This window comes from Aulonocara stuartgranti, assembly GCF_965226115.1.
Source record: "Aulonocara stuartgranti genome assembly, chromosome: 16".
Classification (NCBI taxonomy): domain Eukaryota; kingdom Metazoa; phylum Chordata; class Actinopteri; order Cichliformes; family Cichlidae; genus Aulonocara; species Aulonocara stuartgranti.
The window spans coordinates 17,768,846-17,793,112 of record NC_138952.1 but is presented as its reverse complement, the minus strand read 5'-3'; the positions used below and the strand labels follow the sequence as shown (position 1 = coordinate 17,793,112).

At 36.7% G+C, this 24,267-nt stretch overlaps 1 protein-coding gene across 3 annotated transcripts; it reads left to right on the top strand.

Annotated features, from left to right (window-relative positions):
• The first annotated feature begins 8,620 nt into the window (after positions 1-8,620).
• Positions 8,621-24,244, top strand: LOC309691123 (muscleblind-like protein 2a). Of its 3 annotated transcripts, XM_082508677.1 has the most exons (11): positions 8,621-8,870; positions 9,196-9,870; positions 11,050-11,759; positions 14,816-14,980; positions 15,070-15,291; positions 15,402-15,662; positions 16,882-16,935; positions 17,266-17,425; positions 18,632-18,667; positions 19,383-19,477; positions 21,250-21,378. In XM_082508677.1, exons 3-11 carry the CDS (start codon positions 11,586-11,588, stop codon positions 21,262-21,264), a joined length of 1,182 nt encoding a protein of 393 aa, XP_082364803.1. In that variant the 5' UTR covers positions 8,621-8,870; positions 9,196-9,870; positions 11,050-11,585; the 3' UTR covers positions 21,265-21,378. The 3 variants fall into 3 exon arrangements, with proteins under 3 accessions (XP_082364803.1, XP_082364802.1, XP_082364804.1); XM_082508676.1 differs by lacking the exon at positions 19,383-19,477 and having other exon boundaries at positions 21,250-24,244; XM_082508678.1 differs by lacking the exons at positions 16,882-16,935; positions 19,383-19,477 and having other exon boundaries at positions 21,250-24,244.
• The last annotated feature ends 23 nt before the right edge of the window (positions 24,245-24,267 follow it).

The following is a 24,267-nucleotide window of genomic DNA, read 5'->3' as shown; positions in this document are numbered from 1 at the left end:
GTCTTAGAAGCTGATTAATCTGTTTTTTTTAATGGTTTTATGTGTCGCTGGAGAGAGCACTCTTAGTGTAAGACTTTCTATGTACATATTAAAAGTCTTGTGATGAAAAAAACAATCTAAAGGCTGTTTGGCGTGTTATATTTAATCAGCCATTTTCTTGTCAGACCTTAAAAATATGAGCAAGTCCTGCTTAACACATCTGAAATAAATGCATTGAATGGCCATGAGATTATGATGTGTGCTGTTTTATCAAGCTAGGATTCGTTAACAGCTATTTATATTTTTCTTTTTATTAATTTATGCACTTGTCCACTATATATATATATAGGACAAGGAATTTTTTGGAATTTTTACCATCAAGCATTTAATTTTCTAGAAAAAAAGTAATGATAAAAAATATTTTCTGAAGCTTGTTTTCAAAAATTCACAAACCATCCCATGCAGAATTTACACAAGTCAGTTTCAACCACTACACCTCCGTTGTGTTATCGCAGCTTAATGCATGAGTCAAGCAATTAACAGACAAATCACTGTCGTCTTACAGTATGTTGACAGAATAAATTGCAAGACTGCTTGCAACAAATTCTCGTGCGTCTTGCAAAACGTCAAAGTCACGTTGCACATGACGTATGTTTAGAATTAAAAAATACATAATTACAGATTTTATACTCAAGTGAATGTTTTCATTTGTACTGATGAGGAAGTAATATGTCAAAGTATGTACACGGCTTTCATAACACCTAATTAACGGTGGTGTTTTTATTATGATACTGTCGCAACTTTTAATTTTAACAGAAAAATCCTCTTGTAGATGTTTATTTCGTTAAAGCCAGTTGATATCAAGTGAAAACCGCAGAGCGGACATTATGGATTTTCTCTAATGTATGAATATGAAAGTAGAGTATTTTTTTAAAGATGGTAAATGGCCTGTATTTGTGTAGCGCTTTACTAGTCCCTAAGGACCCCAAACCGCTTTACACATCCAGTCATCCACCCATTCACACACTGGTGACGGCAAGCTACATTGTAGCCACAGCCACCCTGGGGCGCACTGACAGAGGTAAGGCTGCCGGACACTGGCGCCACCGGGCCCTCTGACCACCAACAGTAGGTGAAGTGTCTTGCCCAACGAACACAACAAGCCGGGGCTCGAACCGGCAACCTTCCGATTACAAGGCGAACGCCCAACTCTTGAGCCACGATCGCCCCTGTCACACTAAACACAAAGAGTCACACTAAACCTGATTGTTATCTAATTAGATCACTAATTTGGCAGTAAGTGCAACAATATTACCCAACAAGTACATTTATTACCCTCCTCTATGAAAACTTAGTGCCTCTGTGCTGTATTGAATTAACTGCATAAAGCACCTCACATTGCATATTACAGCTGTGTCTCTACTAACATACCCAAGCTTCTCTGTCCCCTAAGGTTTATATGGCTACTTCAGCATTTTAGCAGCAAGTCATTTCCACCCAGATGGTATGACTGTATTATCTTCAGTGTTTAACCATAGGAAGTGTGTAATGACTTGAAGATAATCGTGTTGCTTGAAATCAGTGCTTTACTTCCTCAGCTTTTATTGTCAGCGCAAAATCTGGTGCCTGACACGGGTACACAGAAGCAAAACAGCTCTAAGAACATCTCTGACAGTGTTTACTGCCCATCCACATCAAATTCAGACTCACAGTCGAGCTGGAGCCTATGACAGCTGTCACAGAGACAGACAATGTAGAATCACCAATTAACTTAACGTGCGTGTTTTTAGACTGTGGGAGGAAGCCAGAGTACCTAGAGACAACATGCAAATTCCTGTGGAAGCCAGTGGATTTGAACCCAGGATCTTGAAGCAACAATGCCAACTAATACACAACGTGCTTTTTACTGTATCTTACACCATAGCCAGTGTCTTTATATTCAAAGAAAAAAAACAAAATGAAACAGGTAAAAATAAGAACATGCAGGTTTAACTGCATACTTACATGTGCTGCACTGGGCTTTGAGAACACGGTTTAGGGTCACCTGGAATTGTCAGACACACCCACACACACACACAGACATGATGTATAGTGATCCTCATTTTATCACGTTGACCTTCAGCAAACACAGAATAAGATATAGCCTAACTTACGTTAAACTAATGATACCCAACTGTTCTACTGTCCTCATGTTGAGCCTCTGTGTGGTACGATTTATGGAAATATATTTTGGCAAAGACTGACATCTGCTGGTCACAACATGCAATGTCTTGTAATTAGTTGACAAGCCTTCCGGTTCTGTAAGACCTACCACACAAGACGTCTACATTTTTATGATGATGTTTCCCAGCAGTCATTTTGGAAAATGGAAATGTATGATGTGAAATAATTATAATAATTATATATATATATATATATATATATATATATATATATATATATATATATATATATATATATATAAATGAAATATTTATAGCTTATGTCTTTCTTTTTCAATGTCCTTACCGATGCACTGCACGGCTTTGTAATGCAGGTCAGTGAACAGAAGCATTAACGTTTAGAATATCCTTTGACAGAGTTGCATTTAATGATTTAATTCAACCTGAAAACATTACTTCTTAAATAAATTCTGCTATTTCGCAATAGAGTCGACGATCTTCATTAAAACACCTAGATGGTATCAGTGCCAGATAGTTTAAATGTTACAGGAAAAGACAGTCTTACCCTCTTCATTTCTAGCAGCAGAAAACATGTTAGTGAGTGGGTACTTTTTCAATACTTAATATTATTAACAGCATGTATTTAAATGCTGCTGTTGGGATGACATTTCTGAAGAGGTCAGTACAGCATTAATATGGTAGTTGTGAATGCATTATTTTTCAATCATAAAGATCTTTCTTTATTGTTGTTCTCTGCAGCATTGGTTGATGCATCTAACAATAGCAGCAACATCCCCAGATCTTTATTGCCTCCTTGTGGAGAATTACGTGTAATAATTCAATCACAACTCAACCATAAGGTGGCAGACTACGTGAAAACAAAAAGGCAGGGGGTGCTCTGGCATTAACGTCAGTACATAAAGTGTGTGATGGGAGATTCATATAATGGGTTTCTAAGGTGGCTCAGTCCTTTTTTTCCATATCAAGAGTAAAGCAAAATTCAAACTCTTCTTAAATCTGTTCTTTAGCAAGTCCTAAACTGTGAAAAATGCAACCTAAGGTGGACAACAAAATGACATATCAAACTCTTATATTATTTATTTATCAAAAACCAGCCAAAATGCAGAAGTAGTGTTGGAAACCTGAGTAAACCCCATTATTCGGCATCTTGTAGAAGCACCTCTAGCAGCAATAACTTGAAGTAATTGTTTTCTATATGATTTTATCAGTCACATTTATCATTGTGGAGGAATTCTGGCCCACTGGTCTTCACAAAGAAGCTTGAATTCATTGACATTTGTGGGCATTAGTCTATGCACAGCTCTCTTGAGGGAGGATTTTAGAATATGTGATCAGAAATAACTAGATTGCAGAAAAGTGGTGTAGGAGCCACCTGACACAATTTTCCAGCTTATTTACAGTCATGTGCCTTCATACAGGGGCTTTATGTAAAAAGGGACAAAACACAATTGCCACAACTACCACTGGACCTATTATAGTTGCCACCATTATAACTACATTATAACTACATTATAACTACATTTTCTCAGTTTTAAATTGTTGATTTTTTCTTGATCTGTAGATTGCTGCTAAAATGTTAAATGTTACAAAAGCTGAAGGAAGGCAACAACTATAAAAAGACAACCGAGAATTAAAAACTCCAAAGAATACACACTAAAACAGGATACGTAAGGACGCAGGTGAGCTTGGGATGATAAATTAAAAATAGAAAACAAAACATAGAAAAGAAACACTCAAACGAAGCTTGTCATGCTATGAAAACCAAAGATTCAAAGCGAAAGCAAAGAACTGGCTTACTTTAGAATAAAGGAACACAGTGATGCATGCGCTGACACAAAACCTAAACAATAAACCTTGAAAGATAAGCATTGTTATATTAACTGAGGATTCTGAAATCAAAACAAGAGAAAATCCATGGACCGTGACACTGTGCCGTTTATGTAAAAAAAATGTGACATTTATGCACATTGAAAGATCTTGTGGACAGTGATGAGTAAAAAGGAGCAATACCACAGTGTAATGATATTTGACGCGAGAAAAGCTCCTATAGGAAAATAATAACATCAAGAAGTTTTAAAACACTGGGAGATACTGGTATCTTTGATGCTCCTGAGTCACTGTGCTGGCAGTCTGAATACATTTTAAATATATCTTATATTCAGGTCATAATAGCTCAAGTGATCCTGTTATGATAAACAGTTTTAACTCTTAACTGCAGGCGGCAGTGTAAGGTAATTAAATGGCTACATTTCATCAAGTTCTGTGTTTTGAGAGCCTTAAATAGTTCAGTTTTCCCCTGTTTTACCTCAACTGCAGTTTAATTTAGAGGCAAGTACCACCATTAAATGTTCACTACATTAAATAGCTTTAGTTACCTGCAAAATCAGTTTAATAATGGAAATGCAATTAATGAAAAAATGGAAAATACATAAAATTTCAATACATCAACAAATGTATTTTTGTGCAATTGTGTAATTTTGTATGTAATTTTCATATTTTTTGTAAGGATGTACTTTTTCCTCAGCTGTATAAATATATATGCATTAAAATTAGCTTCACTCGGAACATAAATAAATGCTTAGTGTAAACATTTAGATGCATAAATCTGAAATATCCCCTTCTGTTTAATAAGCATGTGATACAGGGAGTGCAGAATTATTAGGCAAATGAGTATTTTGTCCACATCATCCTCTTCATGCATGTTGTCTTACTCCAAGCTGTATAGGCTCGAAAGCCTACTACAAATTAAGCATATTAGGTGATGTGCATCTCTGTAATGAGAAGGGGTGTGGTCTAATGACATCAACACCCTATATCAGGTGTGCATAATTATTAGGCAACGTCCTTTCCTTTGGCAAAATGGGTCAAAAGAAGGACTTGACAGGCTCAGAAAAGTCAAAAATAGTGAGATATCTTGCAGAGGGATGCAGCAGTCTCAAAATTGCAAAGCTTCTGAAGTGTGATCATCGAACAATCAAGCGTTTCATTCAAGATAGTCAACAGGGTCGCAAGAAGCGTGTGGAAAAACCAAGGCGCAAAATAACTGCCCATGAACTGAGAAAAGTCAAGCGTGCAGCTGCCAAGATGCCACTTGCCACCAGTTTGGCCATATTTCAGAGCTGCAACATCACTGGAGTGCCCAAAAGCACAAGGTGTGCAATACTCAGAGACATGGCCAAGGTAAGAAAGGCTGAAAGACGACCACCACTGAACAAGACACACAAGCTGAAACGTCAAGACTGGGCCAAGAAATATCTCAAGACTGGTTTTTCTAAGGTTTTATGGACTGATGAAATGAGAGTGAGTCTTGATGGGCCAGATGGATGGGCCCGTGGCTGGATTGGTAAAGGGCAGAGAGCTCCAGTCCGACTCAGACGCCAGCAAGGTGGAGGTGGAGTACTGGTTTGGGCTGGTATCATCAAAGATGAGCTTGTGGGGCCTTTTCGGGTTGAGGATGGAGTCAAGCTCAACTCCCAGTCCTACTGCCAGTTTCTGGAAGACACCTTCTTCAAGCAGTGGTACAGGAAGAAGTCTGCATCCTTCAAGAAAAACATGATTTTCATGCAGGACAATGCTCCATCACACGCGTCCAAGTACTCCACAGCGTGGCTGGCAAGAAAGGGTATAAAAGAAGAAAAACTAATGACATGGCCTCCTTGTTCACCTGATCTGAACCCCATTGAGAACCTGTGGTCCATCATCAAATGTGAGATTTACAAGGAGGGAAAACAGTACACCTCTCTGAACAGTGTCTGGGAGGCTGTGGTTGCTGCTGCACGCAATGTTGATGGTGAACAGATCAAAACACTGACAGAATCCATGGATGGCAGGCTTTTGAGTGTCCTTGCAAAGAAAGGTGGCTATATTGGTCGCTGATTTGTTTTTGTTTTGTTTTTGAATGTCAGAAATGTATATTTGTGAATGTGGAGATGTTATATTGGTGTCACTGGTAAAAATAAATAATTGAAATGGGTATATATTTGTTTTTTGTTAAGTTGCCTAATAATTATGCACAGTAATAGTCACCTGCACACACAGATATCCCCCTAAAATAGCTAAAACTAAAAACAAACTAAAAACTACTTCCAAAAACATTCAGCTTTGATATTAATGAGTTTTTTGGGTTCATTGAGAACATGGTTGTTGTTCAATAATAAAATTATTCCTCAAAAATACAACTTGCCTAATAATTTTGCACTCCCTGTATGAATATTTGTGCATTGTCCCTGTAGGACCTTTACTGGTACCCGGATACTGCAAGCATGAGAGTTGGGTAATGTTTTGGATGTTTTGTTATAATGAAATCAGCTTGTACGTTGGCCATAAGAATGTGTTTAATAGGTGCACAGTTAGTATTGAGATACATGTTCAAATAGATGTTTTTGTTATTGGAAGAGAGACTTAAGCAGATTGATGTACAGAGAAAAGTGGATACTTATTTATTCTACTGACAGCTAAATAACAGTAAAAAAAAATCCATTGAAATGCATGGGACATCTGAAACAAAACAATTCAACATTTTGCACCAAAGCCACATATTGCAGAGTCGTACCTAATAACAATATATAACAAAAATGTGAAGGGGCAAAAAAAAGTGTCCAGTTCAAATGAATGAAAGCATCGGTTGTTTTTAAAATGATTCACCATGGCACTGACATTTTCCCCAAAGAGAGCAATATGGTGACCTTTCCTCATGCCACATCTCCAGTTTGAGATGTGTCAGTGTGACAAATCAGATAAGGCTGAGCTAAAGCCTCAAAAAGACTGGGGAAACAGAAAAGAGTCAATTATTCATGACTGTTTTGTTTTATGACAGCTACTAGAAAAAATGTTGAATTTGCCACAGGTGCTATCTATCTATCTATCTATCTATCTATCTATCTATCTATCTATCTATCTATCTATCTATCTATCTATCTATCTATCTATCTATCTGACATATAATTAGAATATTTATTTATACATTCAATTACTAACTGGTTACTTGTTCTATTTCAAGAATTAAAATGAACATTTTTATATATTTTAGGTTATATTTTCTGTTTAAAAAAACAGTCTGTCTCCATGTCCTTAGGTGTAAAACAATCAAACCTAACAAAACAAGGCTATGAAAGAAAAACAATATATTTAAACACAACAACAATTAAAGGTGCATAAACAAATTAAGAATGAAACGGGCTGCTAAATGACAATATACGCAATAAAAATAGAAATATGACTTTGAAAAGTAACTATCTTATAATAAACTGTTAATGATAAAAGAATTGATAGATAGAAGAAATAATCATGATTAACCGAAAATTAAACATATGCAACTTTTAATCTGCTGCTAACAATATGCTTTCTATAAACACCATCATTCGCTGAATACCACCAATATATATATAGATATATATCTATATATATATATCTATATCTATATATCTATATATCTATATATCTATATATCTATATCTATATCTATATATATATATGTACATATATATATATATATATGTATATATATATATATATATGTACATATGTACATATGTACATAGATAGATAGATAGATAGATAGATAGATACACATATATACACATATATAAATGTGTGTGTGTGTGTGTGTGTGTGTGTGTGTGTGTGTGTGTGTGTGTGTGTGTGTGTGTGTGTGTGTGTGTTTTGTTTTGTTTTGTTTTGTTTTTACAAATAATATGACAAGTAGAAAATTGGCATACATGTGCCAGTGATAAAGTCCAGCACAAGCACCATGTCTGGACTCAGAGTAAGCATTTTTTATATCTCTATAGTATAAATATTTGACTTTATAGCAAAATGATGGTCTCTGCTCTGTCTCCCTCCATTTCCTCTCTGACATCCTATCTCGGTTAGCATCCATCGTATTTGACCTTGAGCAGACCTGTGAGATTGCATGCTACTGCATCTGCTTCATATTAGTAATATACATATACAGGTTTTTAATACCTTGTACAAATTATATTTTTATAACTACTTTTCTTCCAAATAAATGGACAAGACGTCACACATATATATTTGTAAAGTTTTTGTTTGTTGCTAAATTCTCACTTTCCAATGCCTTTTTCAAAATATATATATACATTCTTCGTTAATTTGTTTATATTTGTGTGGGAACGAGTGCTCTCATGAACATAATCCACAAAACTCACATAGTTTTATTGCTGTTCCCTTGGTAACAAGCAAACCCTTGCCCTTTTAGCCTACTGGCACTCGTGTGGATCGTACCACTTTGCGGACGTAGGGTGGGTGTCAGAAAATAGAAGTTAAAGAATGCCTACTTTTTCCCACTATATTATTATTTTAGAAATCAACTTAATGTATGAAATATCTCTATACAATAAATTACGCCTTACGCTCGGTTGAAACGTCATATGCTGAATTAATGGCTGTTTTCAGCCTTCGCATCGCACCCAGGGACACCCCTTTATCACACTGAACTGACGGTCGTACAGTAAGCTGTCAAAAGCTTGTTGCTTAAATCTGTGCAGCGCTACAAACTAAAGAAATTAGGTCGGAGACGTGGATGAAATAACGAGCGGTAATTCTCAGAACAGGGCGAGAAATAAAGAGGCTATTGAGAGGAAATTTCGGGAACACTTGACATATTGTTTTCGTTAGTTGGGTTGCCGTTGTCCTAGCTGGTGCGTGATTGTCGTATCCTCTGGGAAGCAGCTCGTTCGTGATGATGAGGTAAGCAGGTCCTGTCTTTCTGCTACCAGTGTGGCTAATGCAAGCTAATGCATGTTAATGTGAATGTATTTCTGATTGGGTTGTAAAGCTGACACTTAAGCATCCTAGCAGTCTCAAACTGTGGTAATAAAACTGCGTGATACAAAATAGTGGCAGTTAGTTGACTGCCATTGTACTAGTAAGCCTTAAAGTATTTTCTTACAGCTTTTAATCGAATTACAGTGACACAATATGATTGTATTTGTTGTTATGGTACACCTACAGCGGTGCTTCTTATGTGCATTTCCTCGTTTACTCTGAAAATGACTACATTTTTTTAAAAAAGTAGACAAAATGATTCCTACCTGGGATACTCGGAAGTGCCATTAAGACAACGCCATCCATCATATTGTCAGCAGTAAGTGGCTACACCCCTGAACTGAGAAGGATGCTGAAATTATTTAAATGTTACAATTAGAACTGAAAGATAACACACACAAAACAAAAAAGGCGTATTTCTATTTACATTGGGTTATTACGGGTTTTTAATACCAGCATACTGACCTGCACCTAATCCAAGGTATGGAGCTAATAACTCAGGCCTGTATTTATGATAATTAACTGTAAAGAGTGTTTAGGATATACACTTATGGGCTGCATGCTCTGTAGTCATGTTTGTGCAGAAGCTTTGTGCAAGCTTGCAAAATAATTTATTTCACATGCATCATTGTTCATCCCTGCAGCAGCAAACTCTGGAGGCATGGATCAAGTGTTGATTTCCACGTTCTCCAAGTAATCAGATTGTAATCATAAATAAATGGTCAACAGGAAGTTTCACATGGCAGATCAGATTCTTGTTCCCTATTGGACAATTTCTAACTGGGAGGGTCTTCCCAGAGGCCAGCTCCCAGACAGGAAGGGGGTGGCTGGAAATGTTTTAGTCAGAGCCTGGCAGAGAGTCTGTTTTTCTTGCTGTGAAGAGAAAATCTTTAGTCACTGAATCCATGGGACAGAAAGAAGGGTAAGAGTTGTTTTTTCTTGTCAGTATATTTAGAAGTCAGCAGCTTGAAAGTTGTATCTCCAGCCTAGATTCCAGGAAACAAGAACAAGCATTTTAGTGCCGAATGAAGTGAGAGAGGTCGGTTTTCCTGCTCTGTTTCCTGACTTGCGCCTAAAGGAATTTGCTGCAGCGTACTGTTAGACCAAGGGTTGCTGCAAAAGAAAAGGAAGAGCAGCAGAGCAAAACAGCTTTTGGAGTGCAGTATTTACTGATAGCTTTAGTTGATTTTAGTAGGATTAAAAAAAATCAAATCATGCAGATTTAATCAGCTCATGAGTTGTCCACCTTTTCTGTCTGCTCAGCAACTTCCTGTGTAGTTGCAGGTCTGACTACGCAGTTTGTGTTTGACTCCCAACCAGCTTAGCAGTACATAGAGAAGTAGAAAAAAATGAATTGGCTGCAATAACTGTATGACTCTTATAAAGTACAATTAATGGATCCTGATGAACAAACTTTGATGCAAATGTGTCATAACCGTGTTTCAGCAAAACTCTGATTGTGTGATCTGGTGCCTTTATAAAATGCTAATGCTTTTATTTAGGCAGCATAACCTGGAAAAGAGTGAAATGTGTAGGCATAAAACATCTGTATTCCCTTTGGATTTCCCACGAAATGATGAGAAGGAGCTCCATGGTGAAAGATAAACGGATTTTTTTATGCCTGATTGCAAAATGTATGACTTGTGCTTTGCTGATTCAAACCTATTTTGTGTAGTTGTATGAGTTTAAATGGATGGCATCTGCCACTTCATTGTAATTCAGTTTATAGAGGAGGCAGACTAATGGCTTTAAATAAAGACAGGAACAGATGTGAGGTGGTGAGTGATTTGCAGGTGTGTGCAAAGTCTCTTTTCTTGATAAAACGCTGACAGCTTTGTATGAGCTGAACTTTTATTACTTACAGAGGAGTTCTAACAATGTGAATTGTCTGCTCTGCACTATCGTCATGGGGGCATGTTGGTGCAGTGGTTACCTCACTGCTAGAAGGTCCTGGGTTCGAACCTGTCTTTCTGTGGGGAGTTTGTTCTCATATTTTACATAACATCTTAACGTATCTTAATATGCCCACTGAACAGACTAATGATGCTGTAATCACAATTAAGTTTAATTTCAGTAATATCCCTGTTTTCTTTTCTTTCAGATTACAAACAGATAGTGCCTTTGAGAAGATATCTCCGACCTGAAGTTGGTTCATGTACATTGCTGCCCCTCGCTTCTTTTTTAAGTTGCAGTCTCATGCACCAACACAGGATACCTCAGCTCAAGCCCTTTGTCGCTGGTTTGCACACTTTCAGCACCTAAAAGAATGAGAAATTCAAGCCATAAAATAGAGGATAACAAGACGGAGGCTACTGACCAGTGCACATACGACAGAGTAACAATTCTGTGTTGAGATCATTGTTCACTCTCTGTGGGCGTTCTCGGCTGTGGAGTATACACTGCAGTCTCTTGCTGTAAAAAACACAGTTGTTCTTGTTTCTAGGATAATTTTTCTTTGATTGGCTAGTCATCTGATTTTTCTGCTCCTTCTGATGGGGGAGTCATCTGGTTGTTTTAACAAAGAAGCAGACTGTATTCAGAGCTAAAAGCTGCGATTAAGCTACAGCTTCTGGTGAATTAGTCTTTCAACAATAAGAGTGACTTTTAAAAGTTGCTTTAAAGTTACAACTTTTGGACATGGCGTTAAATATTTCTTCAGCGAGAGACACAAAATGGCTAACTCTGGAAGTTTGTCGACAGTTTCAGCGAGGAAACTGTTCACGCAGTGATGAGGAATGCAAATTTGCTCATCCGTCGAAGAGCTGCCAAATTGAAAATGGAAGAGTCATAGCCTGCTTTGACTCATTGAAGGTAAGACATATTAATGATCTTCTATTAAGTGTCAGAAAATAATGCCCCTGTATAAAGGAGTATGAAAGTAAACTAAGACTAAAAGGAAAACTGGATTTTGTTGCTGTTTGCTAGCAGTGTAACTGTGTAAGTTACTTATATGCTTAATAATGTAGTGCTGGAAGTACGTGTCAGTTATTAGTTTATAAAAGTGAAAGAAAAATAATTATTTCTTGGGTTAGAAAAAATTCAAGCATGCTCATTTCCCATGTTAAGTGGTGATAATAGAGAAATCAACTGTTAGCATCACTGTTGTATAGTCAGGTGTAAGTTTAATATTGAATTCTCAGAGCCCTTCAGTGCATTAACCCTCCCAAGCATCCAGCCTCATTTCCCATATTGCTCTACTATTTGTGAAATCATGGGTAATACCACTATTTCCCAAAGATTGTACGGTAAAATCTAATCACTTATCCAGAGGATTTAGGTGATAGAAGAAGAAAAAAAATCTGGCAGCCAGATGGATTACAGTCAGTTTATTCTCCTGCTTGCTCAGTTGCCCTGAATGAGGTGGGGGCATCCTTAATCCACTCTCACACATTCACCATCACACCAAAATCCAGCTTTGCCTCCAGGACTATCCTCATGTTGACTCATCTCCTTACCACCTTGCTACAAGTTTTTACATAGCTTGCCTGTAACTCCCGTGGACATGGGCCCGAATGCATTCATAGAATGAATCTACTTCATTCCTTCATATAAAAACATTTATTGTTCATCTTGATTATTATGACTGTCGGTGAGCTGCACCACTCTGCAGTCCGTCTTCCCTTTTCATAAACTAATCATCCCTCTTTGGTATGGTAGGTCCAGCCTGCTGGCTAAAAAAGCGACCGGAGTCTTCATTCAGAAATCTAATTGATACATTCAGATGCCAACAGAATAATGGAACAACAGATTAATTGGGTGCATATCTGAAAGGGGGGTTTTATTAGTTCAGACATTGGCTTTATGTTGTAGATAAGTGGCACCAAGCACTTTTCAACTTATCAAAGTGATTAGAGGTTTCCATAATATTTATTTTACTGCAAAGTAGTCGGCCAGAAATCTGTAATTTCCTTTGTAAAAGATTGTATTACATTTTGCTCATAAAATATTAAGGTGAGAACAGCTCTCTGCTTTGAAAAGAAAAGCTACAACTGCAACTATCTGCATTACCTTCATATTGATTAATATGGAAATTTAATGATCATAATTATAATAGATTTGAATAGAACATTTCAAGAAACTCAAGAAAGAGTATAAATAAATTACATTCATATATAAAAATGATCTAAACTGATTGTCCTGTTCACAAGTAAAGTGCTTGTTTTATTTGACCAACAAGCAAATATCAAAACTACTTAATTTACTGTTACATGAGATAAAGGATACCCTAAAATGCCTTATTTATGATTTTTATTTGTCAAATTAGCTGAAGATTTTCTAACAAATGTTCATTTGTTGCTCTAAATAAAATGTGCAGTTTATTCAGAGCCAGACTAAAATGTTTTTTCAACAGGGTACCTTAAGGGGAGTATAGAGTTTCTACTGGAATTTCGAGAATGAATGTCAAGCTGTGCTTTTCCAATTTTTAGGAACTCTGTCTAACTATGTCAAAGTTTACAATGATGTTTTGTAGTATTGAGCCCTTGTTTGCTTAGTGAGAGCTAGCCATTCAGAGACGTGTTTTCCTCGTATTTTTCTCTTGGCTTTCCTGCTGACGTTGTTGCCATACGATTTTTGTTCAATTCAGGGTTGTGAGTGAGAAGGACATGTCAAAACAATTACTGTTAACTTTCCCATTCACCAGTGAATCCTAACACAATTGATGTCATCATGTTGAAGAATATGCACACTCTTTGGTATTGTAAGTAGATCCTCGTGGCTTCTAATAAAGCACCCGACAGTACTGTTGATGTCCAGATGTAGCTGATTCCTTTTGCTTGCTGTTTCTACAGTTTTATTGTAGGCGATACGTTTTTGTTATATATCAGGGCTAAAGTTCAGTACCAGCAGGCATTACTTCTGAAAATTTTCTAGGGCTAGATGCTGAAGATATAAAGTCAAGTCATTCCTTGGTTGTTGTATCTCCTTGTTTGGTTCATTCTGTGAGTACTACATTTTTTCTTTATAGATAAGACAAATTAATAACCAGTATTCAGAATATATATCTAAATGAATGTCAGAAGAAATTTAAATGAGCAGACATGAGTCTGAGAACTTGAATATATAGGAGAGAGAACGCTCATCTCTTATTAGGTTAATATAAATGCCTGAGTGGCAGGGATGGCTTTGATTGGCTCATATTGAGGGTAAAATAAATAAATAAAGGGTTTTTCAGGTTTTGTATTTAGGCTTAAAAACAAACCGCTGAAATATACCACCGTTAAGGCTAAATGAGTAAAAAAAAAACCTGTGTAATTAGCCAATGCATGTTGTAATGCACAGTATATGCTGCACAAGTGTTGCATTCAAAGCTGATGTTCAGTGACTGTGCAGTGAATGATTTTGGATAGTAGGTGGGTCGGGTAGGATTGAGAATTGTGTAGTCTGTGAAATTTTCATGGGAAAAATCATTTAACCTGCTGATTAACACTTCTGAGTACCAGCTCTGATCTGATCTGTGAGAGTCTAAATAAAGGATGTAATGCAACACATAATCTGCAACAGTTTATTCTTTTGCATTTTTCAACACTAACTGTCTGCACTCCAAGTAAAGTCTTGTGCCTGACTCAAGAAAATTTTGACATCCATCATTGCAATGTAAAATGCTTTATTCTAGCCACGACTAGCTGTCACGTCATGCAACACAGCACCGCTGACAGTGGAGCCTGAGTGGGAGAGCTGTGGAGAAAAAACATGTTGACGATTACATTTCTTTGAGACAATCTTACAGGATTTTGATGAAAACAAAACATTCATTTTTTTTCTCAGTCTTTTGATTCAGCAACATTTTTAGTCTATCAGATTGTAAAATTTCTTTATGATATGAATGAAAATGCTTCTATTTCACTTTATAATTTCTCTGAATGCAGGGCAGATGCTCAAGAGAAAACTGCAAGTACCTTCATCCACCTTCACACTTAAAAACCCAGTTAGAGATAAATGGGCGCAACAACCTCATCCATCAGAAGACTGCAGCAGCCGTGCTTGCCCAGCAGATGCAGCTCATGATCCCTGGACCCAGCCTGCAGCCTGTGGTAAAGTCCTGGTTCAGGAGGAATTTTAAGTCAGTGTGATGTTGATGGATGGCATTCTCACACATAATATGTATGCTCTTCCCTCATAGCCAACATTTACACAGGGACTTGGCACAAACGCTGGTCTCGGTTATGGTTCATACATGACACCATTAAGCCATGGAATGAGCCTCATTCCTTCAGACATCCTCTCCAGCACTCCGGTTCTTGTTCCAGGGAGCTCACCTGTCTCAGTCCAGTGCTCCTCCTCTTCCTCCTCCTCTTCCTCTTCTTCTCCCTCACAGAAGCTTCAGCGTTCAGACAAACTAGAGGTATTCATGCACACCAAGGCGTGACTTCACATAAAAATACATTAGCGCTTATGCGGTTTCACATGATCTGGCTACACATTTAAAAGCTGAACTCCTCTTGCTCCTCTCAGGTGTGTCGTGAGTTTCAGCGAGGAAACTGTGCAAGAGGGGAGACAGATTGCCGCTTTGCTCATCCCAGTGACAGCCCAATGATTGACACCACGGATAACACTGTCACTGTTTGCATGGACTACATCAAGAGTCGCTGTTCCAGGGAGAAGTGCAAGTATTTTCACCCGCCTGCACACTTGCAGGCCAAAATCAAATCCAGTCAACAACAAATCAATCAGACAGCAGTGGCAGCACAGGCCGCAGCCGCAGCTGCAGCTGTGGTAAGTCAGAGTGTTATCCTTCTGATGATTGATAAAGTGTTCATCATTGTTCTGTCTATGAAATTGCTGAATGTGGAGTGCTGCATATTTGTAAGCATTTGTAATGGTACATTCAGTGAAGTTGAATAGAAGCTCCTCTCAAAACTTTAAGCAGCAACTCCTGAAGTAGTTTAATATCAAAGAAATGCACCAGTATTTTATTTTTAAATAAAACTTCTTAAAGGTCACAATATTGATTTCCTATGTAAAACTTCAGACAGTTGAATCTGACACCTTCCTCTCACAGATTTACATAGTCTTAGCGATTTTAAATTGATCCTCTTCATTAAGTCTTACAGCTACAATTTTTCTTGGATTGTTTTTAAATTGCGTCATTAAGTATCATTAAATAGCCTTTAAATGTAATGCACAATCAGGCTTCTCACAATTTCTATTATCTTTTCTTTAGTGCAATATTAAAGCCACATTGGCTCACTAAATTATGCTTCTTTGGCCTCCATTCTACTTAAAAATCATGTCTAGCATACATCATCTTTTATGGTTAATTCTTTTCCATACATTTTTATTTAGGTTGTAGTTTAAGTTGTTAGTTGTTCTTATGTACTGTACAAGTTAAGGAGACATCTGTAATTCAAAAGCTTTAGTGTGAATGCAGTAAATGGAGCTCCACATTCTGTGCTTTGTGACATCAGGTGCATGGTTGTTTTAACTTTTGATTTGTGGTACTGCCTTTGCTACCTTCATAAAACCAAGCTATCTTTCATTTAATTATGAAACTGTTAAGTGCTTGCTGTGCATTATATCAGTATCCTGCACTTGGAGTCATAAAACCAGCGTGTTCCAAAATCCTTTTGTGTGCATAGTAGGTTTTGTTAATATTTTAATACCTTTCATTTTAAGCATTGTTCTCAAACTTGACGTATAGTTTAAGGTTATTACACCCTTGTTATTATAAGTCTTTGTTGCCAAAATGATTCATTAACTGTACATGTTGACCTACTAATTAAGGAATCTTTAGTTTAATGTGTCCTTACTGTGCATGAATATTGTGTTTTATGTGGTATACTACATTCAGGTTATTTTTGTTTTGTTTTCCCCTTCTCACCTATCCACAATGCTGTCCTCCATGATGCACCTCTGCTTGCTGTTACCTGTATGTTAATACGCTTGAATCCCATTGGCCCACTGCCATCATGTGCTCGCTGCCTGCTATTAAAAGACTCAGTCGACTGCCAAAGCAATGAAGCGACCCCTCGAGGCAACTGTAGACCTGGTACTTTCACCTTTTGCTTTGCATGTAGCTATTAATTGTACTGTGAGAACTTTTCATTTTTGTCATTGGGGTTTACGGCTTCTTCAAGTCTTATATTGCCCTTCTGTACATGATCTGTCAGCATGGGTATTTTTAAGTGCTCAAGTTGTCAAATAAGTTTTGGTGAATACATTACACCAGTCATATCTGTGGTAGTTTTTTTTTTCATTGTGTCATCTTTATATTTTAGTCATGTGTATCATTTTTTAAACATAAATACTAACATATCCTTTTAAAGGTGTGCGTAACAGAAATATGGGAAGTGTCTTATTGCCTCTTGTCCCTTTCCAGGCCTTTCCCCATAGTGTTCTGCAACCCCTACCAAAGAGACCAGTTCTTGAGAAGAGCAGCTGGGCCGGCTCTCTCCTCAGCCCCAGTTTGTTGCACTACCAGCAGGCTCTGGTCAGCTCACAGACTCTGCAGCAGCCCACTGCAGCATTTTATCCCACAGGTGAGCTTCCAAACCTGCTATGACTCCATGGCTAAGCTAGATTTCCGTGTCTGTCTCAGGGCTTATTGCCGTCAGATATTGTTCGCAAATATCACATCATGTATTACTGTTACTTAACTGAAGAAATTTGCAGGATCAGCAGCACTCCTTGTGAACAGGTCTGTTATATCAAAGCTTTCAAAAAAGGGTGTGACTCTTAATCCTTACACTAACAGGTTTTTAACATGTCACTGCAAGATTCTTGGCTTTATCATAGCTTATAATTAAACTTTGTTAAACTCATATTACGAAAAGTAAGACTGTTATGAAAAACAGTTGCTCTCAGTTACTCCAGTAGAACCAGTAAACTATTAAAGATTGAAGCAGTGGTTACAAAGCAAATTGATGACCTCTTAACAACCAGGGCAGGTTCTTCAAGGCAACAGGTGTGCTATATGTCAGTTGGCAAGTCATGGTCATAGACACACCTATATGGGGAGAAATTTGCCTCAAAGAATTACAAATGTGTACAGTATGACACACACGCGTAAACTAAGATTTACAAATGCATACGTTTAAACCTGACTAAATACTGATCATTTACACACAATTTGTTAAGTTCAGCTTCACAAATCGGATAATTTTCTGTGTATACAAATGTCTAAAACTACACGTAACATCCCTCTCGCTCACTTACAAAACCATGTGAACTAATCGCCTAATATGCACACGTGGGCTTTTGAGACACATTTCACAAGGTCAGCTTTGCACAGATCCATATATGTAAGCTGTGTTCATGTTCTGGTGTAAAATTGGGATTTCCTTTGTTTTCTTTTGGTGGGGGGGGGGGGGGGGGGGGGGTCTTGTGTGTCATACTGTACATATTTGTAACCTTTTTTGAGGCAATTTCTCTCCATACACCTACACCTCACCTAATGCGACCAGTGTAAATGTATGGTTTGAAAAGGTCTGTTTGCTTGCAGAAATTTCTCTTAAATGTATTCTATGTTAATGCGCCTGTTTTGTAGTTAGTGAACACTAACTACAAAACACTAGTTTTGTGTTACTCAGCTTGTATCCATCAGAACAAAACAATGCTGCATTAACACAATGGGCCTGTTTAATAAAGTAAAGATCTGTTTTTATGGGCTTACACCAGTATTGACCATATTAATGTATGTCGATTTTGATAAAGACCTTTTCTTTTTTCACCTGTAAATCACACAGGTTCTGTGTTGTGCATGACTCCAGCTAATGGCATTGGTAGGTGCCTCCTCCATGTTCTTCTTTAACCATGTCCTTTTGTAGTAAAGAATACATTACTTTGTCTGGATAAGGTAGAGTATACTTACTATTAACGGATGAGAAATCAACCCTTTGAACCAGGAAACTGGATGAGAACAAAAACTGAAAAAAACAAGAGATTACTTTAGTTTTTTAGTAAACATTTTTAGCTTTATGTTTCATTTTTTGCCTTTCTGATCAGAGCCCTGTATGTATATATGCTTGTAAAATTATTTTAAATAATCAAAGCACAGTAAAGAAATGTAAGCACTTTTGGTTTATTCTGGATTGTGATTAGGAAATTTGATCAGCATCCCATAGATTTACCTCATAGTTTATGCTCTTTAATGTTTTGTATTAATAGTAAAACTCTGTAAATGTTGTATTTAAAAAAACAAAACAAACAAACACATTGATCACCTCTGGTGGCATAGCTTTACATGCCATATCTTGTGGGATGCCAGATTATGGACAGATTTCCTAATTTTATCTCTTATCAGCCCTCCTTTTATGTTTTTCCCCTGCTGTCTCGCTTTGCTGTGTGATCACATGCCATCTGCTGGTCTAACCCAATGATGGCTTGCTGCTAATGTCATTTTGTATTTGCTTGGCAAGAGAGAGAGATACATTGCTATGGTTACCATAATGCTCCACCTCCCTTTTCATTGCTTTCATGGTTCCCTTCCTGAAAAAGTCCCCATGATGTACAGTGCTACGCCTGCTACTGTCTCTGCAGCAACTACTCCCGCCACAAGTGTCCCCTACGCAGCAACAGCACCAACCAATCAGGTTTGCTCCTTTTTAAAGCTTTCTGTCATAAATCCTTGAGCTCTAAATAAGTGCTTCATCTTTCAATCAGGGGAGTTGCTTCATCAGCGTAGAGATGCCCGGCTTGCATTGCAGCATTAAGCTTTCGTGTACCTCGTAGACCAACTAGGCTGCATCTCATCCTTTCCTTTAGAAACAAAACATATTTCTAGCTCTTCCATCTGCAAACTGTGGTGTCGCTTATATTCTCTATTGCATGTTTTATGCTTTGGTTGATGTCAGTGTCTTTTCCAACACAAGCTACAGTATATAGGACTTAACCATACAGTTCTTGATATTGGTTATGCTGACTTTCTGTGTGCAACGTCTTAATATAAGATTTTTATTATTCGTGTAATAAAAAATATTATTCACATTTCCTCAATTGGCTAGTTTGAAACATTTAATATTAGGATTGAGAGAGTAAATCTAAAGTATTTGGTATTCTTTACTTTGATTACTGTTGTCTTTTTAATGTTTAATGAATGAAGTCATATGGACATACGGATAAGTTAGTATTTAAACTTTGTCATGACCACTGGCATAAAAGTGTGGGGCTAAGTCAGAGTCAGAAGTTTTATTCATTTGAAAAGTCTTTTGAAACTGAAATTCTAAGTTTTGATATTTAAAATGTAAAAAAAAAACTGTTTAAAAAAAACAAAAGAATGATTTTATTTTGAATAAATTTGTTTTCATTTTTTTTTTTTTTTTGTTAGTTTACGTTTATTTTTTTATTTTACATCTGATTTGATCATTTTCCGATTTTTAACCCTGGTTTTGTGTTGTGGGCATGTATGAAGGGGGAGAGGTGGGTGTAGACTGATGATTGACAGCTTCTGTGTCACATTTGTTACAAGTTTAAAATGAGCATTTTGATGGAAGATGGTCATCGCTCCTTTACAGGATGCTGCTGGCACCAGCCAACAGGTAAGAAACATGGTTTCCTGGATTATCCTATGATTGACTATATTGATGAGTGAATGTTTGTAACATATTGATATTGCAGGTGCTATGAACTCTTTTACATTAGGTTTAAATAAGGTGGGCGAGATTCTAATCTCAATATAGCTTTTTTGCAACCTACCACCCAATCAGATAACAGTATTCCTTGTTGTAGGGGTAAATTTTTTCCCCACATGTATGTATATCAATATGTTTCAAATATTGACCCATCAATATAGTCTATTATAGCACAATCTGAAACTGTGGCTGGTGCCGGCAGCATCCCGTGAAGGAGCAGTGACCATCTTCAGCCAAAATGCTCATTTTAAACTTGTAACCAACGTGACACAGGAGCTTTCAATCACTAGTCTACACGCACCCCTCCCCTTTGATACACAGCCACAACACAAAATCACGGTCAAAAGTCTGACACTGGAAAAAAAAAAGGGTTTGAAGCTGATAAATAGTTAAAACTGTTTTTAAAAATGCATAAAACAATTTATTCAATGTGTAAAATAATTCATTTGATTGTTTAAACACATTTTTTAATATCAAAACTTATAATTTCAGTTCCAAATCACTTTTGCAAATCAATAAAACTTTTAACCTTAAATTAGCTTCAAGGTCAAGCCGCATTTTTACAAAACTATGTATCAAGAGAATAAAGTTCATTTCACTTAAACTTTGTATTTTCATATCACTTAAGAGTGAGAAGTGAGTTCCTTAATAATCTTTGTCTTGTAACAAAGGCGATTGTAAAGTATACCTGTTGTGTGAAACTACTCAGTGACTTGTCTTTGCCTCCGAAACAGATCATCCTCAAGTAACCGCCAGAAACAGAAGCCAGTGCCGTGTTGCTGCTGTTAAGGGTCCCGGGCAGCCGTTCTGTAAATATTCTGTTAACAATACACACAAAATACAAGAGGCTGCATGTGGATAACATCGCCGACTTTATCTGACATTATGATGATGATGATGATGATGATACATTACAGGCAGTTATAATGAACCTCTACATTATACTGTAATAGGTGTCAGAGAGATTGTTATTGTACACGCCTTTGCACCTGCTAACATGCACCTTCAACGATCAATGTGCATTATTTATTTGTTTCCTAAACTAATTCTGATAGGGTTATGAGTGCATTTAGCCACCAATCAAACTTAAATACAATAGATGCTACAGAGAAGTAAACTGGCAGTAGTGGCATAAAACTAAACAACAGAGATGTTTTAAATAATGTAAATATTTTAATCAGTTCTCAGTCTGTAGACAGTACCTGTTAATGTCAGGTGTAAAGGCGTCCTATATTGTAGATTATATTGCAGTTTTATCATCATCATATTCTTTATTGAATGTGTTATTTAAACTAAGAAAGTTTTGTTTTTGATGATAATGATTGCTCATCTAGTGCCAGATTTAACTTTTAATCAAAGAGAAAAGCACTTAATTTAACTTTAAACTTAACAAAAAATTGTGTATATAAAAAAAATGTAATCTAACAGCAGGTTTATGGATGTCCCTTTAAAAATGCTCTGAGTCCCTCTATACTTCACCCAGAGTAATGGATCAGTGCTCCACCTCCTGGTGTGCCTTTGCATTACATATACAGATTGTTTTCTGTCTTTTCTGAGAGAAATGAAATGTTTTATCCGTTCAAAGCAATTTTGTTTTTCTAATTTAACACCTCTTTAGTAAATGTGCATTATTGCTCAAGACAATTGCTGACTCACTGATGGATCTGTAAATACTTTTCACTTGTTCAAGTTGATATAGCCTCCACAGCCATGAAAGTCAGCTCAGTAAGAGTATGAAGTTACTGCTGCTCATATTCAAACTAAAGCTCTTGTGATCCTGTGAGGGTTGCGTGTTGAGTAGTGTCTCAACTGTTAGTCTTAATGTTGCAGTCACTTGTCAGTACTGTATTAATCGAAGGTTACAAGTGCCTAAACAGTTGTGCATGCAATGATTAAGTATATTTGAAAAGGTTTGTGTGGAAAAACACTCAGAAAATCTATTCCACTTAAGACATATACATTAGGATTAAATCTACGTGTTTTTGCAATACCATGTAAATGCAGTGGTATTGTGTGTGTGGACCTGTTAATTAGGCTTACAGTTTGTTTTCACTGATGCTTTAATGTGTATGTTATTCAATGTAATTTTCAATTTAATTTGATTTTCTTTCATTTTTCGACAAGAAATTAGCAAAAAGGGCAAAATACTTTTGTAGTAAAGTAGAAGGAGGCAAACATTTGGTGACATGTAGTCATGAGAGATTGACGCGGCATGATGCAGTTACTCATTGCTGTCTACTATTTAGCAGCAGACAGGGTGGGCATTGTGTCTGATTAAGAGAAATATTGTTTCTTTCTTTTATTAGAATTTTAGTTATCTATTTTGCAAACAAGGTGTACAAATAGAAACCTTCCATTGAATCTTTTGCATTTCTTCACTTTTTTATTATATATTTTCCTTGTGATGTTTTACATGTCAATAGAATTTACGAGCATAATTTTACTGGTGTAATATTAGTTCAAAATAGTTTTAACATGTATTCTTTTATTTTGTGATGAATGCAATTTATTAAAATTACTTTAGGTGTGCTGAGGGTTTCTCAAAGGACCTTGATCTGTTAGCCTATTAAAAGCGGTCTTGTGTCCAGGGATTGATGTTGGACAAAGGAGAAACTTAAAGCAATTCATCCTTTTTGCTGCCTGTAAGGGACAACAAGCCTTTGTATGACCAAGGCCATAGGATTGATTTTTATGTACAAAAGTGCATCGTACAGGACATGTTTTCCAAAAAAGAAAAGAAGTAATTTTCATAATGGTGTAACAGTAGTTTGTCATTTATTGTCTGATTTGCTGCTGAGGGCAATCCCAAGTTGCAGTGATGAAAACTGTATTTTGGTCGGTGGTAGATTAGCTGTATCTCCTCACAGTAATTAGATTACTTGGAAGAAACTTGGATATTTAACTTTATTATTATATGGTGAAACACTGTGGGTAAAACAGTGCATAAAAGAGAACTTTTGAAATGTTAGTTTCGTGTTTGTTAAGGCTTCCCTCTGCATGTTGAGCACCAAACTTAAAAATGTATTTGGCTTTCAAAATATAATTGCTTTAAAAGTTTAGACTGCTATTAGACATACAATATTTCCCCACTTATTTATTTTACTTAAAGGCATGTTTTTGAATGTTTGTGTTATGTTATGGCAAAACGTTTGAATGTCATGGATCCACCTGCACACAGAGGTTGTTTGAGATCTCGCCCAGTCAAAAAGATGTGAACAGTAAGAATGTTTGGTCTGACTGACTGATGGAAACACTTCTCATAAGCACTTTTTCTACAGTCAGACAACTGAGAAGACAGGCTTTGTGTGAACTTTGCCTTACCTTTGGTGTATTACTGAGTCTGTATTTGTTCACTAATTATGATTTCTATGTCGTCTAATAAATAGAATAAACTTCACTGAACCTTTCTCTTAAATTAAGATACACACATTTCTAACATGAGGACATTATTACATTGTAACGACACCTGAAATAGCTGATATTGATTGGCTTGTGGGGTTGGCTAGCATTTTATTGCAACCTGTCATATTTAAACACTGAAGCTTCTCGTTAAGATGTCACGCAACAGCTATTTGGATCCATCCTGGTCTGAATGCAAACATTTTCCCCAAAAGTAATTGTGTATAATTAAACATTTCTTGTGGATATTTTTTGTTCCTGTAAATTCTAAATTGTGTACAATCTGATATTAAATATACATAAATAAATATATGAATGTCGTGTAAATGCCATCCTGTGAGCTGTGTTTAATT

Bases quoted from the DNA above. Each gene is read 5' to 3' on its own strand.
- LOC309691123 (XM_082508676.1), top strand. From the start codon at position 11,586: ATGGCGTTAAATATTTCTTCAGCGAGAGACACAAAATGGCTAACTCTG. The intron at 17,426-18,631 runs GTGAGCTTCCAA...TAAATCACACAG, and splicing joins TGCAGCATTTTATCCCACAG to GTTCTGTGTTGTGCATGACT. The intron at 18,668-21,249 runs GTAGGTGCCTCC...CCTCCGAAACAG, and splicing joins GACTCCAGCTAATGGCATTG to ATCATCCTCAAGTAACCGCC.